We start from the raw sequence: 20,497 nt of genomic DNA on the forward strand, positions 1-20,497 counted from the left end.
ATCAAATTTACCCAAGAACACTTGCCGACCAATATTGACAAAACAAGTATCATATAACAAGGGATAAAAAATCTGACATAAATGTTAAAGAATGCAAATCTTAGCAGATAAAATCAAGTTCAACCAACCTACTAAAAACAATTTTTGTCAAAGAAAAAAATACTCTGAATGATCAAAACTGAACTTACTAAACATTGTTTAAATGCAAATTAAAGTAACAAAGCATGCTGTTGCGAGAGACAGCCGGAGAGCCGGCTGTCAATATACATAAATTGAAAAGATGAACTAAATAACCCACACAATGTTTACTTCTCAGGAAGTAAAGCAAGTCTTAGATAAAGAACTAAGAATCTCAGAAACTGGCACACAGTTTGGAAGACTTGGAGTTTCTCTATTTCCCGCCGAGTGTGGGAAACTGGCCGGGATCTTCAATTGATGGGGCTTCAGTGATATAGTTCGTGCCCCTACCTCCAAAACCACTTCCGAATGGTGCACGGTTACCTCTTCCCCTTCCACGTCCTCGTCCACCTGAACTGTAGGACTGTTTGCCATCGCCAGTCTTGAAGAACTCATTCATGTTCAAGGGCTAACAACAAGGAACTTAGACTATTAGTGAGAAAAGGAGAGAAGTTTTAAGAACAATAACATCAAATGAAAAAAATAATACCTTTCTATTCTTTTCATCACGATCAACATTATCTTTCTTTTTCCCTATATCCTTGTCAGAACCCTGAAAGTGAGTTGTTTGAAAAATTGTAAAGGATGATTATGTGGAAAAGTGATGAAAAGTAGGAAAATTTGTGGATGAAAGGTCTTGGCAGCAGGCAGGCATACCAACTTAACAAAAATAGGGTCAATTTCTTTTTTTGTTGCTAGCAGCTGCATTGCCTGCAAATCCTTGTCGATTTCAACCTTCCGCTCCTCAGCTTTCAGAGCAAGCAAGGCTTTTCTTTTCTCCTCTTTTACTTTCTCATATTCTTCCAAAGTCATCTCCTACACAATAGAATTGAATAATTCAGGTGGTTTACTAACTAATTTCTATAATTAGACTGGTAGAATAAAAAAAGTAAACAACACCATAAGAAGGTAAACAAGGCATCAAAAAATACAAGAAAATCCAAGTTGAATAATCACATCTCTGAACATCTCTCAATTATTTAGCTCACAGAATTTCACACGACAAAAAAAACTATTGTTAACTTGTAATCATAGGAGATAAAAAAAATCACCAATTATCCAGCTAAAATTATCTTTTAGTATTAATGAGGTTCAGCCAATTGTTTGCATTAAATAAAACCTAGGATCATTGGAAAAAGTGGAGAAGGTGATCATGGATTTTTTTTTTTTTTTGCATTGATCTCCATATTGCTCTACAAGGAATAAACAAACAACACTCTAAGTATCAGTTATGACAAAACTCTCCATAATGCTCTAAAAGGTTTAGAAGCCAAAACATGATGAAATTGAATCTTTGAGCAAAAGGACTAAAGATCTTTTTTTAATTAATAGATGCACTTAATTAAAATTATACCATAATGAATATAAAATCAATGTTGTAAAACTGGACTTAAAAAAAATGAACACTGACAAGATCAACAATGATGGCCACAAAAAAGTACAAAATGTAACAATATTAACAAAAGCTGATTGAAGAACAGACATACTGTCCTATGTGTGGTAGCTTTCTCAATTAAAAGCATGACAGGAAAAACAACATGTCAATACCTTGATTCTGCCACATGCAAATTGTTCTAGGCTGGGTGAAATAGAGTATTTGCATACACATTTGTAACATTTATTACAAAAGATGCAAGACCCCTTGGATCAGCCCAATATATAAAAATCTAAACAAAATATACAAAAAATTTAACATATTATCGTTATGTATGGCAGCTTCCTGTATTGAAGCATGACAGAAAATCATTCCAATACCTTGATTCTGCCACATAAAAATAGCTCTAGGCCGGATGAAGAGTACTTGCATATACATTGGTTTGATTTACCACGCAAGACCCATTGAATCAGCCATATAAAAGAAACTGAAACTAAACTTCATGACATTCATATATGCAAAGTGTCAAGACACTGGAAAAGTACCTCTTCTCATGCACATAGAGATGCAACAGCATTTTTCAACCCACATAGAAGAGGGAAGAAAGCTACTCACACCTTCAGGAATGGAACCATCACTTTGAAACACATTGTAAAAATTTCAGGAAAGCATGTAACTGACACCTTAAGAGTTACGCTAAAGACAAAAACAGATGTGGAACGAGCAGAATTGAATTTCTTAGACCATTCAATACTAACGAATGAATCCAAAATGAACTTACAAAAAGGAAAAAGGGGTGTTTAAGACAGTACGGGGAATCATCACATGAGCAATGTCTCCCTCATTCTCAGACAAAGGGTTTTAATTGTAATCAATACAAACTGAAAACAGAGCACCACACAAAGCACGACATACACATAGAATAGCAAACACATGAATACACCATGACCACTGAAATATCCGTGCAATGTCACTGAAAACAATCACAGTATACCATTGAATGTGTACAATAAGCTGACAGGATTTTTCAATGAAAGATACCCGAACAGAAAAATAAACACACGTTCAAGAAAGCAAAAGGATAGAACTCTCCTAAGTAAACTACTTCTGGCAAAGAATACTAACAAAGAGAGATATACCGAGTATCATTTGCAATGTGCAAGCAAGAGAAGGGGAAAAAGAATATTGACTGCACACTAAGTCACTGTGTACACAAGCAACAAAGATAACAGGTGGATCATGTTGGTGCAATATCCCTAGGTCAAGGTTGATCTGGTTGATTAAGTTTGAGTTGGCTCAAGCTTGAGTCTTGATGTTTAGGTTTCGATATTTGACAATACATGGAGATTGCAGACACAATCATCCGATTGGAGAGATTGTTGATACAATTCCCGTCTGGTCAAGGACTGACCAATTAGACGTGAAGAAGAGTCAAGTAGGTCAAAAGGTTGACTAGATACTAACTGGGAAAGTCCTAACCGGACACTTGGCAGACATTTGAAAATCCTGGTGAGTGAAGCCAGGTGAAAGTGTCCCGATGAGTGAAGCCGGGCAGTGGGAAAATCTTAGTGAGTGAAGGTAGGTAAAAGTTCTGGTGAGTGAAGCTAGGCAGATGAAAAGTCATGGTGAGTGAAGTCAGGCAAATGAAAAGTCCTAGCGAGTGAAGCTAGGCAGATGCAAAAACCTGGTGAGTGAAGCCAGACACGTGGAAATCCAGGTGAATTAAGATTGACCGGACACCTAGTGTTGGGAAATCCAAGTAGGTCAAAGGAGTGACCGGACACTTGGCACAAGACGGTATGTCCAAGTGGGTCAAGGTTGACCGAACACTTGGCACAAGGAGAAAAGTTCAAGTGGGTCAAAGGATTGACTGAACACTTGATAAAGAAGTCCCGACAAGTCAAGGTTGACCGAATGCTAGGCATGAAGAGTTCCAGCAGGTCACGGTTGACCCAAGGTTGGAATTAGGGCCATTGAGCTTAAGTTAAGTAAGTCAAGGGTGGTCAATCGATCAGCCAATTGATTGAACCGAAGCCCAATCGATCATACGATCGATTGGGAGAGTGCTGCGATAAACAGTAGCCCAATCGATCGGTCGATCGATTGGGAGCTTATATCGCGCAAACAGAATGCTTCCTAATCGATCAGGCGATTGATTGGGCAACGCCAATCGATCAGGCGATCGATTGGGGGATGTTTCTTGCGTGTGGATGCGAGGGAGGCTGAATCGATAAGCTGATCAATTCAAGCCTTCCCAATCGATTGGTCAATCAATTGGGAAACGACCGTTACGCAAGATGCAGGTTTTGGACGGCTGAGATCACTAGGATCTTACGTGGCAATCGATTGGGAGCAAGCCCAATCGATTGGGAGCCCTAGAAGCAACGAATATAAAGTCGTGGCAAGTTTTCTTTTCTGCAGAGCGCACATGATTCTTCACTACGACTCATTGCCGGACTAAGAGCTTGGAAGAGAAGTGTTGTTAAACTTTCCAAAGGATCCAGAGGCATCTACAAGCTACAAGGGTTCAAGCAAGAAGGTTTTTCATTTGTATTATCTTGTATTTACTTCTTGTTTCGAATTGCATGCTTGTGTGAGTTTGTACGAAGTTTCTCCACCTTTGGTAGTTACCGAGAAGGAGTATTTTTCTTAGTGGAGTGCGGTCGTGGATGAATCCTTGGATTAGTCACCTCTTCTTGAGGTGAATACCAAGTAAATTCTCTTGTTAGCATTGTGAGTGTTTGCTTCGAGTTCTTTTTCGCTGCACATCATCACGAAACATCAAGACAATAAACACGCCCCCCTTCTAACTACAAATTAACCCTAATAGATCATGCAAGTTGTTCACCATGGAAGCCTGCTTTTAGAGCATCTCCAATGCAAGGTTTGTGAGAGGTTTTTAAAATAAAAAAAGCTGAATGAAAAATCTTGAACCATTATAGATATGAGGTTTGAGGTTTATAGTTCAAGAGCAGTAGTAAAAACTCAAACCTGTTCTTTTGTATTGAAATTGATGTATATGCATGGAGCCATGCAACTACATGCTATGAATTATATCATAAAAAAGCTCACTTAGAGCTTTAACCATTGGAGATGTTTCAATGAGATTTTACAATATTGACATGGCATATTGAAATCATAAAAAAAGCTCATTTAGAGCTTTAACGATTGAAGATGCCCTTAGACTTTGAACGTCAGCCAAACTTTACAGCATGTTAGGAAACCCCAACCACTAAAAATGACAGACGTAATAGAAGTGTAGAGTATGATCTTTATAGAAATCATATCTTGTTTTAACATATCACAATATAATCAATGATGCAATAACTTTTTTTTTCAACTAACCTTATCCTCTTCCTTTTCTTCAGTCTCAATAGTTATCCCTTCCTTATCCTTGCTCTCCTCTGTTATAGGCGCATTTTCCTGTACTGCATGGCCCTCAGTTGGCAAATTTTCATCGGACTTCATGACATCATCCTTTTCCCTATTTATTAAATAGTTGCGCATATAAGAATAATAATTAGTAATAGGGCTGCAAGAATACTTGTGTTACTACTAGAACTTTTACTCAGAGAGAGAATAATTTGTACTGTGCAAGTGTCTCATCAGTAGCAATTCCCCAGTTGCCACGTCCTCCACCTTGACGCTTCACCTCCTCGCCGCGGCCGGTGCCACTCCTACGCTCAAACAATCTGCGTGGAGGCCTTTCAGAGTTACCTCCAAATTCACCATTGCCATAGCCACCACGGCCACCGTATCCACCGCGACGGCCGCCGCTGAAAGGCTGGTGTGGGGGGCGTACTCTCTCAGGCTTGTCAACCTCACCATCTTCACCACCACCACGACCACCACCATAGGGCCGGTTATGCCCATTCGAGTTCTCATTTCCGAAGTCACGATTTGGACCTCGTCCACCGCCTCGCCCACGGCCAGCCCCACCACGTGCTGGTGCAACATTGTCCCTCGCTTCCTTCGACTCCCTCACTGTGTTACAAGCATTCCCAAATCAGAAAGAAACCTTTTTGTACCAAAAGACGATACTTTTCCAACTAATCCGAAATCATGAAAACCAAAACACAAGATCTATGGTGAAGAACCATAAGGAGCATCTCTTCAAGAACATTAAATCCAACAAAATCTACTAGAAACTAACCGGCCTGTGAAGGGGGGAGCGGTTTCGTGGGAAGCTTCGCCACTACCGGACTGACAGCGGTTGGCACAGCCGGCTTTTTGGCCGCCAACTGCTGCTGCTGGGCGGCGATGAGCTGCGATGGGTCATCGTTGTCGTCGTCGCCCAGTACGTCGAAGGGATTGATGGTAGCCATGACCGCAAGATATCGTCCAAATTTCCGGCCTCAGAACTGCGCCAGCGTAATGTATGGGATTAGCATAGCCGCCGCAGGGATGCAATCGCCATTTGAAAGAGCAAGCGATCAACGAAGGGGTGGGATAGGCGAGCCAAAACCCTAGCCGCAATCTTCCCGCACGAATGGGCTTTCACGCCAGAAGCCTAAGCAAACCCACTCCCGAGCCGCCCACCCTCAGCGATATTTAAACTTGTTTGGTGACCGAAATGACGATAATAGACACACAGCAGAGGACAGTTCACGCAATCTTAGATTGCTTTGACGGAAACAATCAGGGGTAATTTTGACATATCAATAATCAGGCGACGTGGATCCTATCGAGCCGATGATACAAATTAATGGACTGTTAAGATTTATTCAAGGTTTTTTACGGTGGCGTAGTTGATTGGGCTTTTTAGTTATGAGCCAAGCCCATTGCAGAGCCCAGGGCGCACTAAGTTTTCCTATCCGTACATTTTGTGCAATTTCCAAATTTTATAATTTGTCCATTTTTATAAAACAAATAAATAAATAAATCAAACAGCCAAAATTTAAAGATTTTTCAAATCTTCCTAAAGTAAAATAAATATGTAACCACCCAAATATTCATTAGCAAAAGGTATTATAGTTTACCTTAAACATCTCAGTATTTACCTTAACATAGTAGTCCTTTGTATGATAAATATTAGTTAACCCTAGTGAAATATTTTGTATCAATTAGGAATTGATCAGAAGATCTATTGGAGTTAGGGTTGTAAATGAATTGAATATTTATGAATAAATTTGGTGTTCAATTTGGTAAAAATTTATTTATGTTCATTTAATATATATTTGTATTTACCTTCCTCCATATTCGTAGGACCGGCTCTAGGGGGTCGTTGATATGTCGATTTCACATTTTTAAAAAAAATATATATGTGTTCAACTTGTTAACATTCATGAACAATATTCATAAACATGTTCGTGAACAATATTCGTAAATCATATTAATTAATAAAAACTCTTATTAATTTGCTAAATAAATAAAGAAACTTTTAAAATGAACAAACAGATTTGTATTATCAAACTTAATAACTAATCAAACAAGCTTAAAAGATAAAAGTTTCAACACTCAAATAAACTTGAATTGAAAGCTCGATTATATAGAAACGAACTAAACTCAAACTCATAAAAAAAATTAAGCTATTATTTTAACGGCTTGATTCATTTTAAACTTGACTTGACTGAGCCCGATTACCTTACTAAACAAATAACACCATAAAGATTGGCTTGACTTGTTTACGATCTTAATTATAATAACCACTCATACATACCAACTGCGTCAACCAGTAGAGACTATCCAAACAACTATACTAGTCATTTAAAACTATCTATAAAATCTAAATAGTAGAATATAAAAACCAACATAATTTGAGTTTTTATTTTGTGAATAGCACAAAATTTCAAGACAAAATTAGACTTACAAATAACAGTAGATAGTCTCTTTACTTATTTTGCTATGAAATTTAGGATAATAAATGAAGCGAATCTTCATCAAATTTGATATTCGACTTTAATACAAATTTATTTATATTCATCTAACACGCAAAGTTAATTAAATAAATAAATTTAAACATATGTATGTTGAACACATTAATATTTACAAGGAAATTATGAATTATTCATAAATAATATTCATAAATAAAATTTATAATTATTCATCAACAAATTCTTATCATATGACAAATAAAAAATAAACCAAGCTAAATAAACAAAAAATAAAAATAAAAATGAACAAACAAACTTTATTATTAAGCTGAATAACAAACCAAACTAGCTTTAAAATATAAAAGTTTAGAACAATCAAATAAGTTTAAATTGAGAACTTGATAATATTTACATGAACCAAACAAAACTTAAAACAAGCTCAAACAGAAACCAAGTCAAATTTAATCAACCATTTCAATAGCCTCTTAGTTTTTTTATGCTCAGCTTGTCTCAGTCACTTTATCAAATAAACTTGAACATCACAAAATTGATAAACTTGAACATCACCAAATTTGACTCGGCTTGTCTCGTTTACTGCCCTAACAAGGTTTCTCTTGCTCCACTCTTCAATGTCAACAATTAACAATTAATGTTCTTCTATTGCTTGGAATAAGGAGAAACTAAACAGAGGGTTTTAATATCTCTTACTGAATTGTATTATTGTTTGTTTGTCTTCAAGAACCATATGATAATATGATACACCAAGAATCATTCATTTAGTTCGTCAAGTTATCAGAATAATTATAGTAGACCACACTGAGGAAAACACACCATTTCAATATAACACACTGTTGAAGAATCTTGCACCTCATAGAGGGAAAGTCGAGATTTTCAATTCATCTTGGACCTAGGTGATGGTTCGACCCTTCTACCTCAAGTGCGCTAAACTGGACGGATCTTTCACCTTCGACATTCCGGTCCGTGCCATTCTCACTCGTAGCCTCAAGTTCTATGCACACCTTGAGCTGGTTCACAACATCAACTATCGTTGGCCTATCGGCAGAGGTATCTGCTGTGCACTGCATTGCAAGATCTGTAACATTCCTTATGGAGTTGCTACTGAATGATCGGCGAAATCTTTTGTCAACAACAGCATCGATGTTCCCTGCAGCAATATAGGATGCCATATATTGAACTATGTGAACCTTACTTCTGCCAGACTGTATGGCTCGTTGGCCCGTGATTAGCTCCAAAAGGACCACTCCGAAGCTATATATGTCACTCTTCTCCGTAAGCTGGTAAGTTGTATGGAACCTGATACAACAACTAACAGTAAGTCTCAATTATTCAAGGTTGATCATAAAGATCTTATATTGTCAATGAATCACCAAAATCAAACAAATTAAGGTATGAAAATGCAAAAACCGTTTTGCCTCCAAAGTCGATACAATAATGTTAAAAAAAGGTCCATTTGCATTAGTACAAGAGAATAAGTTTAGATCTCAGTAACAGTTCTTTCTGAAACCAAGTAGTATTTTGCTACAATTTGAATGAATTTTGTCTATTTATTATATTACAATACTGCAGTGAAATTCAAGAAAAGGGAATGGTTGAAAACATATGGAAAAGGACAAATTTCAAGCACCATTCTTGCTAGTTAACAAAATATCTAGTACTTCTAGAGCAGAATTGTAATAATTCAGAGTTTATCTAATAATTCAAATTTATCATGCGTATGGATATGTCAAATTCATAATGACAAGTGAAAGTTTGGATATACTGGATGACTGCCCTAAGATACAAACGATTATGCATTTCCATCAAGAATGATTGTTAATCTGTCGAAGAGTTTTCTCCGACTTGGTACCATTGAGAATAGAGAAGCATTATAGAAAGAAAAGATGAGTGGTTGTAAATGAATATCTGAAGATCTAACGAGTTTTCCCTTTCATAATTCAACTTTAATTTAAAATCTGGAAAAATAATCAACATTTTAATGACTTCTATACATCAGTTGGAAAATTTAGTGGTTTTCAATCAATGAAAGTGAAAGAAGATTTCCATTTTAATTGATCATGAATCATATCACCCTTAAATAGGATAAACAAACACAAAATATACATAAAAAATAGGCGTACTCTGGGTCAATGTATCCTGGGGTTCCGACCATTTCAAGGCGGGTGACATCTGTGTTATTGCTGAAAGATTTAGACATCCCATAGTCTGTTAGCTTGGCCTCAAGTTTTTCACCTAAAAGAATATTGCTGGTCTTCAAATCTCTATGCATTATAGGCGGCAGGCATCCTCGGTGCAGATAGTCAAGTCCTGTATTATTTTTGAAGCAAGAAAGAAGCAAGAACATCATAAAAGTTGTCAGAAGAAATATATAAAGCCAGAGCAGAATAATATCATTGAAGACCTTGTGCAGCTTCCAGTGCAATTATTAGACGTTCTCTCCAACTCAAGGTTCTAGATAAACTGTCCCTACCTGTATCATACCATCACCAAAATCCACGTCATGTTCAGATAGAAGATCCAAGAGCCTAGTCACTAAATACTATTACACTTCGTCTTATCATCGCTACAATATTTGAGAATTTTTAGCAGCTTTTGCAGAGGAAAACCTAGTTGGAAGAAGGTTGGTCATAATAAAGATTTTTTGTCTCTGTCTCCTGAGGTCATAGGTTCACATATTCACATGAACATAATAAAAATAATGACGATAGAAAATGTTCTGACATGATCTTATAATGTTATGAGACAAGTTACCACTTCCATACTATAACTCTCCATATTACTGATCAATGCCTGTTTTACCTAGATAAAAACCATCCGTGTCTAGACAGAATAAAAACAAAAAGTCTTCAGAAACGTTTTTTGTAATTTAATTTATGCAGGCAATGTTCTTGGAGAGGACCTTGGAGATGATCTTTGAGGCTTCCCTGGGGCATGTACTCATAAACAAGTGCTAAAAAAGTTTCATCTCTGCAGTAGCCCAGAAGAGAAACCAAATTCCTATGATGAATCCTTAGTAACTGCCTTGCCTACAATCAAAATTTAATTCTGTCAATTGAAATGTATTGAAACAACCTTGAGAAATTTGATGAATTGTTCATAATTTCACAGGAAACCGATTTTGGAAAATTAAGACTCATAATAATTCGAAATAATTTACCTCAAATTCAAATTCTCGGGTCTGCTGCGAAGTAGATTGTGACTGCACTTTGACTGCAACTTGAGTAACATTGTCCAAATGGCCTAGATAGAATGTCCCAAAAGCCCCTTTCCCAATGACTTGAGCAAAGTTATTAGTAATTACTTGCAGATGATTGAAAGTGAATTTCCCACTATCAACTTGTGGATGTGGTCCATGTTCATTTTTCTGAGCTATGGTTGCTTCAGTATGTCGTGTCACACTTGATGTAACCAAAACTTTTGACAAAAACAAGAACAAGATGAGCTTGCAGAAATCAAGTTGGACAAAAAATTAACAAAAGAATCAGAGACACAAATTCTCCTCAATAGTATTACCTTTTCCCCTTTTTCTCAGCCAAATAAACCATCCTGCCAGTATAAGTATCGATAGCAACCCAAGGACAGCACAACAAATAACCACAATAACAAGTGTGTTTGTCTTCTTTTTACTCCTAGTGTTGCCTGGAATTGTGTGGTTGGTGAACCTAGCATTTAGAAAATTTTAAAAACTAATATGAAATTTAAATCTTCACTTAAGAAAACAACAAAGTTTGATGCTTAGATATTACCTAATTATTGAAAATGTAGAGTTTCTTTCATCTATATGCAAAGCATAGCAATCAAGAAAATATTCAGAATAGAACAAATGATATTGCCATCAAAGAATTGAAATTCTAACTTTTCAGCTTGGTAAAAGTACTAGAATCAAGCAAACACAAGACTTCAATTAACTCTGGAGTATACCACTTCCTATATATTAGGACAACTTTTAGCCTGACAATATAACTGTATCATATCAAATCACAATTACTGAATTGCAACAACTGGTAAATCAGCTTAACTAGCATTCATAAAGCCACAAGAAAAACTCACGGTTCAATCTGCAGATTCCAAATCCATCCACATTTCTAAAAAAAATCAATTGCTTATTATTTGCCAAAGCAGAATCTTCTACATCCATCTTTAAGCTTGAATTCACAATCTAACCAGTTAATATTCCCTTCAATTACAAGGTCAGAAGTCAGAGAACTGGTATGGTAAGTTATGCAGCTTCCTACTTAACCTTCGTTAGTTTATTGCTAACTTTACCTGTTATCCACTTCTCGTGTTCAAGTTGATGCTCCTGTTATGTAAATTTATTTTGTACTTCTATCCTTGCGGATAACCAAGATTTGTAGTCAAAATTTGGCATCAATAAAGTCAATGCACAGATTCTGCATTGGCATGGGAGATTGGATTCATCATAATTCACTCATAAATCGTAAGTGCTCTTTAATATTGAGATTGGAGAAACTAATCTGTTATCTAGGAAATAGGCAACACATGTTAGCATAAATGAATTTTTAATTACTTGAATGATAAAAAAAAATGAGTATAGGTAAGTGATGCATTATCAAATGCATACAGAAAAGTGGCAGGCCCAACCTAGCAAATTTATGCTATATATGATTCCTATAATATATAGAGATCTCCATGTGGGAAAATTCTATGGAAGGTGTCTTCTTTCAAATTACATGCAAGTTCATCACATGCATTTGTTTGGTAGATGGTTACCATAGTACTTGAAAATTTTCAAAGTATGTATATGCTGTCAAAAATGGTAATACACGATACAGAAATTCGTAGCATAATGAACTATAGTATGTCATGTAAACAACCTGCATATAGATCTCTATGATACTTGAAAATGGCCAATCCCTTTAAACAATGAGGAATAGATCTAAACCTGGAGATTACAGAACTAAAACTGACCTTAGGATAAGTGAACCCTCTTCTGATCTTTTGAGAAGAGAACTGGGAATTGATCCAGTAAAATTGTTTCCAGTCAAATTCCTACAAGACAACATTTTGTCAGAGCTTATATTATATTATATACCAGCAATAACATAAGAAAATGATTAAATTATTCCACTTACAAGACTTTGAGAGATGTCAAATTCCCAAGAAAATCAGGTACTTCCCCCGTTAAATTATTGTAAGACAAATCCCTAAAATTTAACATAACAGAAAAAAAAAAGAAATTCATAGCAGATCTAACTGATACTTTCATAATGTATTTCCTTGTCAAGAGAACATAGTGGTATTAAAAAATTAGCACCAAAACTACTAAGACACCATAACTTCACCAAGAAAATATGGTGGTCTCAGTAAATTAACACCAAAACTAACTAGGTTTAGACAATAGACAATAGGAAAAATCCTTACAAGTACTCAGAGGTGTCAAGCAAAGCAAAAGAATCTGATATGCTTCCAGTTAATCCACTAGAAGACATGTTTCTGCAGGAAAAAGGTGCAGCTTGGTTAGCAAAATAATAACAAAAAACTCATATTCCCATTCTGTGCGTTCAAGAATGTTTTGTTTTAGTTCTCAATGCATTTTGACTCACATGAATATAACCAAATATGCAGCTTTGTTAGCAAAATAATAACAAGAAACTCATATTCCCATTTTGTTGTATGTTCAATAAAGTATTTGGTAGTTCTCAATGCATTTTGACTTACATGGATACGACCCTTAGAGGTGAATTACTACAGTTCAAGCCAACCCAAGCATATTCCTTTGGAGCACACGGATCACCCTGCCAATTTTTCTTAACCCGATATTCTGCTTTGATTGCCATCATGGCCTCAACTAGTTACCCCCAAACACGACATTGGAACACATCGACACAAACGTTAGATATACTTTATCTCAATCAAAGAAAGAAAATGTCGGATACATACCATCGTTGGCGTCGGTGGCATTCACCCTGAGGTTCATCGCGTAGTACACCTCGAGGGCGTTCAAGATGGGCGGGAGGGTGGAGTTGAGGGTAGCGTTGAGGACGAACTCATACTTGGACGAGCCGGTACGCGGATCCGAATTGTACATGTAGTCTGACTGGAGGTAGGGCGGCTCGTATCCACCGAGAGCCAACTGGGAATTGAGATAAACATCGAACACCCGCGTGGCATTCGGAGGAAGGAGCTCCACCTCGGTGGAGTACAAGGCGAAGTAGAACTCGAGCAGCGCGGTGTCATCGCGAAAGTAGAACGAAAGGGGAGTGTCGGTGTCTGCCGTCGTCGCCGCGGTCTGGAGGACGACGGAAGGCGCCTCAAATTGATAGCCATCGGTGGAGACGATCGGCAACGTGGTGGAGATTGTTCCCCAAAAGGGCGCCTGGAACGGCTCCCAGAGACGGTCGTATGCGTCGTCAGGATACCTTTATTATAGGATTTTCGTAAATTTATTTTCGGAAAAAAAAAAATCACCGTCATTTAACGAACAAAAATGTCAATGTTTATATTTTATTTTCCATTTCAGCAGAATAAAAATTTTATTTTATTTTTGTAAAGAATAAAAATTAAAAACATATCTAAATAGAAATGACTTACCTTACTAAAGTGGTCCCGCCCAGGTTGAGCCGCCAGTAAAGAACCAGCGGCTGCTCGGCGGTGACGTTCGAATAAAGCCACGCTTTGAGAGGCCTCAACTCCAGCGACGAGATGAACGGAACGCCACCGCCGGTGTTCACCAGGCAAACCCACGCGAACTCCGCCGCCGCCACGAACAACGCCTCCGCCATCGTCAAGTTCGTCGGGCCGCTGACGTTGACGCGCAGCCACAGGTCGACGCCCAGGTGGAGGTCGAACTGCAGCGGCCTTCCGGTGCTAGCGTTGTCCTCTCCGTCGTAGTTCCCGTACAGGAACGCGGCCCTGACTAGGTATTTCTGCCCCCTGACGAGCGGCTTCAGGGTGTAGCAGTTCCGAGCGCCGTCGGGGAAGCTTCTCAAGGTGAGAAGCTGCCGGTTTGCAAGCGACGGCGAGGAGTAGATGTCCGAGATGTTGTAGTTGATCCCGGCGTCAGTGAAACGGTCGTCGGACGCGTAAGGGATGCCGGTGATTCCGTCGACGTAGCTGTGATTGCCGGCGGTTCCGCAGTCGATGCTTATAAAGCCTGCGATTAAGTAAACACGCGCGCGCGCGCACACACGAAGGTTTTGTTAAAGATTGATTGAAGAATCTAACAATTCATAGAACAGACCTTCAGTTGAAGACTGGGCTTCAACTCCAGTTGAAGCAGAGAAGATGATCCATAATAGAACAGCAAAACCAAAGTAGCTCTGTCTCTTCTTCATCGTCTGATGATGCCAATAGAAGTTGAGGAGAAGCATTTGAAGAGGCCAATCTTGGAGGTCAACCATAATGTTTAAACATTCTTTAAGCATTGACTTGATAAGTAGCTATCAAAATGGAAGAGGAACTTGGTCTTCTCTTGTACATGGTGATTTGTACGGGTCATCAACAATTTTTTAACTCTATCTGCAGATTGGCAGTTGCTAAATAACAAAAAGTAAACCTTCTTGATTGAGATGTGCAGCAAACAGAATACCTGATGATAAAGCTGAAGTCCACCCTCTTTGTTTAAATCCTGCTTCAGTTGATACTTGTGAACTCTTAACCAGAGTTTTTAAATTGGATCAGACTAAAAACATTCTGAACCAAATTTCTGATCAGCTCGACTGCAGGTCAGCTTCACTAGACATCATTGCCAAGGATTGAGGAACTTGTATCATAACTCAAGGAGCAAGAAAATAGGGCAACAGGCCTGTTCCAAGGTAAAATGGAAGAGCATACAATAGTTTTTGCTAGAGAAAATAAAAGTATCATCAGCACTCCACCAAATACAATTTCCCTTCGCATGAGTAATGACATGTTAAAAAACTACACGAGAATGAATTTGAAGTAAATGACATTTTGAACCTTAACAACCGAGCAAATCCGATTCTCAGCATGTGCTTATGTCTCAATTTAGATTCCCAAAATAGACCTAAATTGAATCTGTGCCTAAAGTCCTAAATTAGGATTCGTCCTCACTGGAACACTCTCCTCTAGTGACTTACCTTACTTACCATGCAGAATCGCTTGACTCTTTCTTGGTCCACTAGGTCTTCCCATCAATTGTCAGGTCCGCAGACCGAACTGGACTTCAGCCAGCTGTCAAGTCCCACGAATGCAGCTGGATTTCTCGCCAGATATCAGGTCACTCCTTGACCTATCTGGACTTCTACACCAGCTATTAGGTCCTCCAAACCTAGATAAATTTTAGCCTAGTGTCAGACCAGTCAAGTCCTACATACTAGGTAGAAAGGTTAGATCACACGACACATCTAACTTTAATTCACTTATCATTCATCAAAATTTAGGTTTGACCATTGGTATCAAATGCACCAACAGAAAGGTCAAGTGGCATTCAAGGGCAAGAAAAAGCTAAAGGAGGCCCTATCTGTGATACGCAAAGGTAAGGAGAATATTGTGTGTTTCATGTGCAACCAAAAGGGGCATTACTAGAATCAATGTCCAAAGGAAAGGCTTAATAAGAAAAAAGAAGGAAGCTCAAGTCAAGAGAGAGCTAGTTAATAGTACTTATTTAATGATAAAAAAAGATGCTAGAAATATTTTCTATCATTTTAATGTTATTTATCATGAAAATAGAAAACATGAAAAACCTAAGGACAATTACAAGTCATTTCATGCTAGGACTACCGTACATAAGGTTAGGAAGGTAGATAACGGTTTAGGCAAGAAACCAAAACAAGTTAAATATGTGCCTAAAAAGAAAATTGTCCAAGGGAATAATAGAAAATCAAAATTTGAGGATTTAAGGATAAAAAATCAAATCTTGAGGTCAAGACTTGATAAATTAGAGAAGACCCTTAAGAAAATGATAATTAGTGTCCAAGGACCTAAGAAGCAAAACCTAGATTTAGAAGAACAAGAGTGATCATTCAATGGCAAAAGAGGTTTGAGATACAAACCAAAAGCCAAGAAGAATGTGCCCTCGTACTATAGAGTTCCATACGATTATGGAACCAACCCTAGGTTTAGAAGGGAAGTTATCCTTAGAATTAACCTTGAGAAGATTAACATGGCTAAGACTTCTAAAAAGCCTAAGAAAGTCATTAACAAGGTCACAAGGGAAGGTATCTCTAGAGTTGATCTAGAGAAGATCGGTGTGACTAAGGCTTCCAAGAATCCTAGGAAGGTCATCAAGAAGGTATCAAGGGAAGTTATTCCTAGTGAGTACTTAGAGCACCCAAGAAGTACCAATATGTTTTAGGTTCCTAAGAGTGTGTTCTCTACATTCTATAAGGGTTTATAATATGTCAACTCTAATTGGAATGGTAGTTAATCCAACCATGGTGAAATTGACACTTTAGGGCATTTTCAAGATATTACTACACCTTGAAAATGAAGATTTAAGATGAAAAAGATGTGCCAAAAAATTTGAAAAATTGGACTTTATTAAATTAGCACAATTAGGGTAGAAGTCAAAGAAATGCCGAGTTGAAATTTTGACAATTTCTTAAGGGGATAAAGGTAACTTAGGATTATTTTTAAATTTAGTAATTAATTAGTGATACTTAGATAGAAAATCTAGGTATTTTCTTTATGTTGAAATTGCCACGATGGAGTATCATATCATATGTCATGACATTATTGCTTTTGCATTCATATATTTATGAAAAATATGTCATGTCATACATGTATCATTTAGATATGATAGATTTCTTTTTAGAAATATGCATTTAATGCATGTCATAATTATTTTAAATTTCTTGAAATTAAGGAAAATGACATCAATTGACATCCTAAGTTGGATGATCAAAGTTTAAATATCTAATTAGATATGTATGATCCCTTAGTTTTAGGGAAAACTCATTTCACAAGACCATATGGCTTGACTTGTATGTGTGTTTGGGACATAATTGATACAAGTGAGATGTTAGGAAGATGAACAAAGCTCAAGATATTGATTTAGTGTATCTTTTTAGAGTTTTAGTATCATTAAAATAATAGATTATGTGAAGTCCAATCATGGGGAAAGCAAGTGTACAAGTTATATGCATTTAGCCCAAAGATCATAGTTGGATATTTATTTTTGAAAATTATTTTAAAATCATTTTGGAAAACCTTAATGAAGTATATCTTTTGATAGAAATCATCATCGATTAATTGGACATAAAGTAGAGTGAAACATTAAAGTTTTCTATGGTTTCTAAATAAGAAGCCTCGTAATCGATTGGCTAATCGATTGAGAGAAGAAGAAAATAGTCGTTACGAGGTTTAGACGGCTGAATTTGTTTAGATCTAGCGTGACAATCAATTGAGGGTAAGGTCAATCAATTGAGAACCCTAATCTACGGAATATAAAGACGTTTGAAGATTCAAATCATAATCTCTTCTTCTCCGCTCTTCATCGATAGTTCTTGAAGCTTCTTAAAGACAAGTGTTGCTATACTTTCCAAGTATCAAGAAGCAATCCACAACAATAGGAGATCAAGAGCAAATGTCGTTCATTGTTGTATTTATTTCCTTATTCTTGTTGTATTTCTTATTGTATTTCTCATATTTGCTTGTACGAGGCTTCTCTGCCTTCTAGAAGGAGGTTTTCTATACTATGAGTGAGAAGAGTGCCTTCGATTAGTCACCTAAATGAAATGGACACTAAGTAAAATCAAGAGTGTTAGCGTTGTTTCAAATTTTTCGTTGCAAATCATCATCAACGAAGCGATTGGAACTAATCACCCCCTCTAGCACTCCGAGTGTCGGAGATGATCAGTTCATCATAGTGTGCGAAGAGAACATTGAGAAAGCTTGGGTTTTGGTTTGTGGAATTTAAGAGACGGTTCAATTTTTGTGTTCGCTTCTGATCGATAGCAAGTTCTTCAACACAGCGATCTTCCCAGATATGGTGAATTTCTTCTCCAAGAGTACTATAAGAATTGTTTCGTACAAATTTCATTATTGTCTACAAAAGTTAAAAACCAACCACATGAAATGGAAAACCTCTCTTGTCACTCTTCTCTAGGAAGCAAGTGGTTGAGGTTGATCCGGTCGCATTCCTGATCCGGTCGGACGAGCTTGTGACCAAGGCTGAGCACGCGGCTGGGCTAAGCTCACGACAAGGGAGGGAGGTCACGACCGACCTTGTGGCCAAGCTTAGGCGGCGACTGACCTCGCGGCCGGCCTGGCCACCAAGCTACGGCGACGACCAAGGTAGCGTCTAGCCTCGCGGCCAAGCTACAGCGACACTCGAGTAGCTCGAGGTTGCACTAGACCTTGCGACCATGGCTGAGGAGCTAGCCACTGCACCTCGCCACGCTCAAATCAGGCCAGAGAGGGGAGGGGAAAGGAGTGGGGGGAGAGAGGAGATGTACTAGTGACGGTCGCATGCTTTCGTGTGTTGGAGAGAATCGGAGATCCAGTCGATCAATGTTCTGTGCGGGAGAGAAATAGGAATTTTAGGGTTACGAGTGATTTTATGTGGCAAAAGGCGAAATCGTCCGACCCAAGACCATCACGAGGGAGGTAAATCACAACATCTTGAGCGAGCATGTGGCAGGTGGGGTGAGTTGCACAGGGACCGGGAATTTACGCTCCGACTATCCTGAGTTTCGACCCCGCGACCTCATGTGACAAGCATCCCACCACATACCAACTCGGATGGCCTGTGGAGTCAGGTTACGAGTGATTTTAGATTCTTTAGATTCTTGCTAATTTAGCGACAAATTCATGATTCGTTACTAATTTAACAATAAATTCAGGATTGTCATTAAATTTAGAAAGAAATTTAGGATTTGTTGTTAAATTTAAAAATTGGGATATGAAATTTAATATAAATTTTGGGACAAATTTTGAATGTCACTAAATTTATGAATCAAGACGGTCTGAAACTTAATTTTTCAACAAATGCAAAATTTGTTGTTAAAATTTATCACTAATTTGTAACGAATTTTACCACAATAATTTTTTTTATCCATGGATTTTGCGACAAAAATTTTTTATTGTTAATTTTACAGTGAAAATTATTTTCATTGCTAATTTTATTACTATTTTGTGATTTTTTATCATTATTTTATTGTTAATTTATGATAAATTATTGTTATCGCTAAAATTCATTGCTAAATCTATAATTTTCTTAGTGGGTGTAGTAGGCTCGAGAAACGCAAGGTGTTTAGTTCTCAGACTCGAGAATCGGATTCGGAACCAAGTAATGTTTGGAAGCGGGAATGAGAGGGGTGAAGCTTTAACTTGATAGGAAATCAATTTAGGAAAGACGAGGAGTAAAGTCACCAATGATAATAAACATTAGCCGCTACAGAAGGAAGGAATTGTGGGGTTATTGTTACTAAAAATAAAAAAAATAATAATAATTTTAGTTAGTCTTATTGATTAGTTATAGGATGATAGATTTGATCTTATAAAATTTTTCATTAGTCATTATGATAAATTGAGAAGTGCAAGCGGCGGATAATCAAGAAGTCCATCATCCTTTAGTTGCGCATACTATTTGGAAGAAAAATTCTTATAACATGTCATAACTAGAGATCAAATCGTAGATATCTGAGTAATAATCTGAATATCCTATTATAATACTATAACTCCGGAGAGGAGATTTTTACTAATAGGCGGATAGTAACAGTGGTCATTACAAAGGGAATTGTAATATCACAATAAGGACTGTTACTCAATGAAGGCTATAAAATACTTTTCTCACTAATACTCTCATTCATTCTACATCATCTTTGTTTTTTCTTCCAAAATCTCACTTAAGTTTCGAAGGAGCTACATCGGGACAAGACCGGCGCCCTCTGCGTGTTAACCTGGACAGAAACCTATCAATTGGATAGAACAAGAGCTCGACCACAGGTATCCAAATACTATCCTATTATCAATTAAGTAAACAAATTAAAATAATTTATTAAAATAAATAAATGAATTTGAATAAATATTAATATTTATAAATAGAGATAGTAAACTATTCATAAATAATATCCACATAAAAAATTTATAAACCAATTTCAATGACAAATTTTTTATAAATAAAAAACTCTAATAATAAATAAATAAGTTTATAATCTTATACGCTCACCTACCAACTAAATAAATTTAA

The 20,497-nt window shown here is 37.2% G+C and overlaps 2 protein-coding genes across 2 annotated transcripts; both read right to left on the reverse strand.

Annotated features, from left to right (window-relative positions):
- Window positions 1-169: 169 nt before the first annotated feature.
- LOC122047783 (RGG repeats nuclear RNA binding protein A-like) lies at window positions 170-6,074 on the reverse strand. The gene is made up of 6 exons (XM_042609259.1): window positions 5,706-6,074; window positions 5,143-5,536; window positions 4,898-5,036; window positions 835-993; window positions 668-730; window positions 170-586 (listed from the first exon to the last, which is right to left on the reverse strand). The coding sequence occupies exons 1-6, from the start codon at window positions 5,875-5,877 to the stop codon at window positions 392-394; spliced, it is 1,122 nt and encodes a 373-aa protein (XP_042465193.1). The 5' UTR covers window positions 5,878-6,074; the 3' UTR covers window positions 170-391.
- A 1,978-nt stretch (window positions 6,075-8,052) lies between these two features.
- Window positions 8,053-14,678, reverse strand: LOC122048848 (probable LRR receptor-like serine/threonine-protein kinase At1g05700). Its single transcript, XM_042610365.1, has 13 exons — window positions 14,585-14,678; window positions 13,936-14,497; window positions 13,285-13,763; window positions 13,063-13,192; window positions 12,766-12,837; window positions 12,477-12,548; window positions 12,313-12,393; window positions 10,897-11,045; window positions 10,541-10,797; window positions 10,283-10,409; window positions 9,785-9,853; window positions 9,504-9,690; window positions 8,053-8,679 (listed from the first exon to the last, which is right to left on the reverse strand). Exons 1-13 carry the CDS (start codon window positions 14,676-14,678, stop codon window positions 8,262-8,264), a joined length of 2,697 nt encoding a protein of 898 aa, XP_042466299.1. The 3' UTR covers window positions 8,053-8,261.
- Window positions 14,679-20,497: the final 5,819 nt, after the last annotated feature.

The sequence above is a fragment of the Zingiber officinale genome, chromosome 2B, assembly GCF_018446385.1.
Source record: "Zingiber officinale cultivar Zhangliang chromosome 2B, Zo_v1.1, whole genome shotgun sequence".
NCBI lineage: Eukaryota > Viridiplantae > Streptophyta > Magnoliopsida > Zingiberales > Zingiberaceae > Zingiber > Zingiber officinale.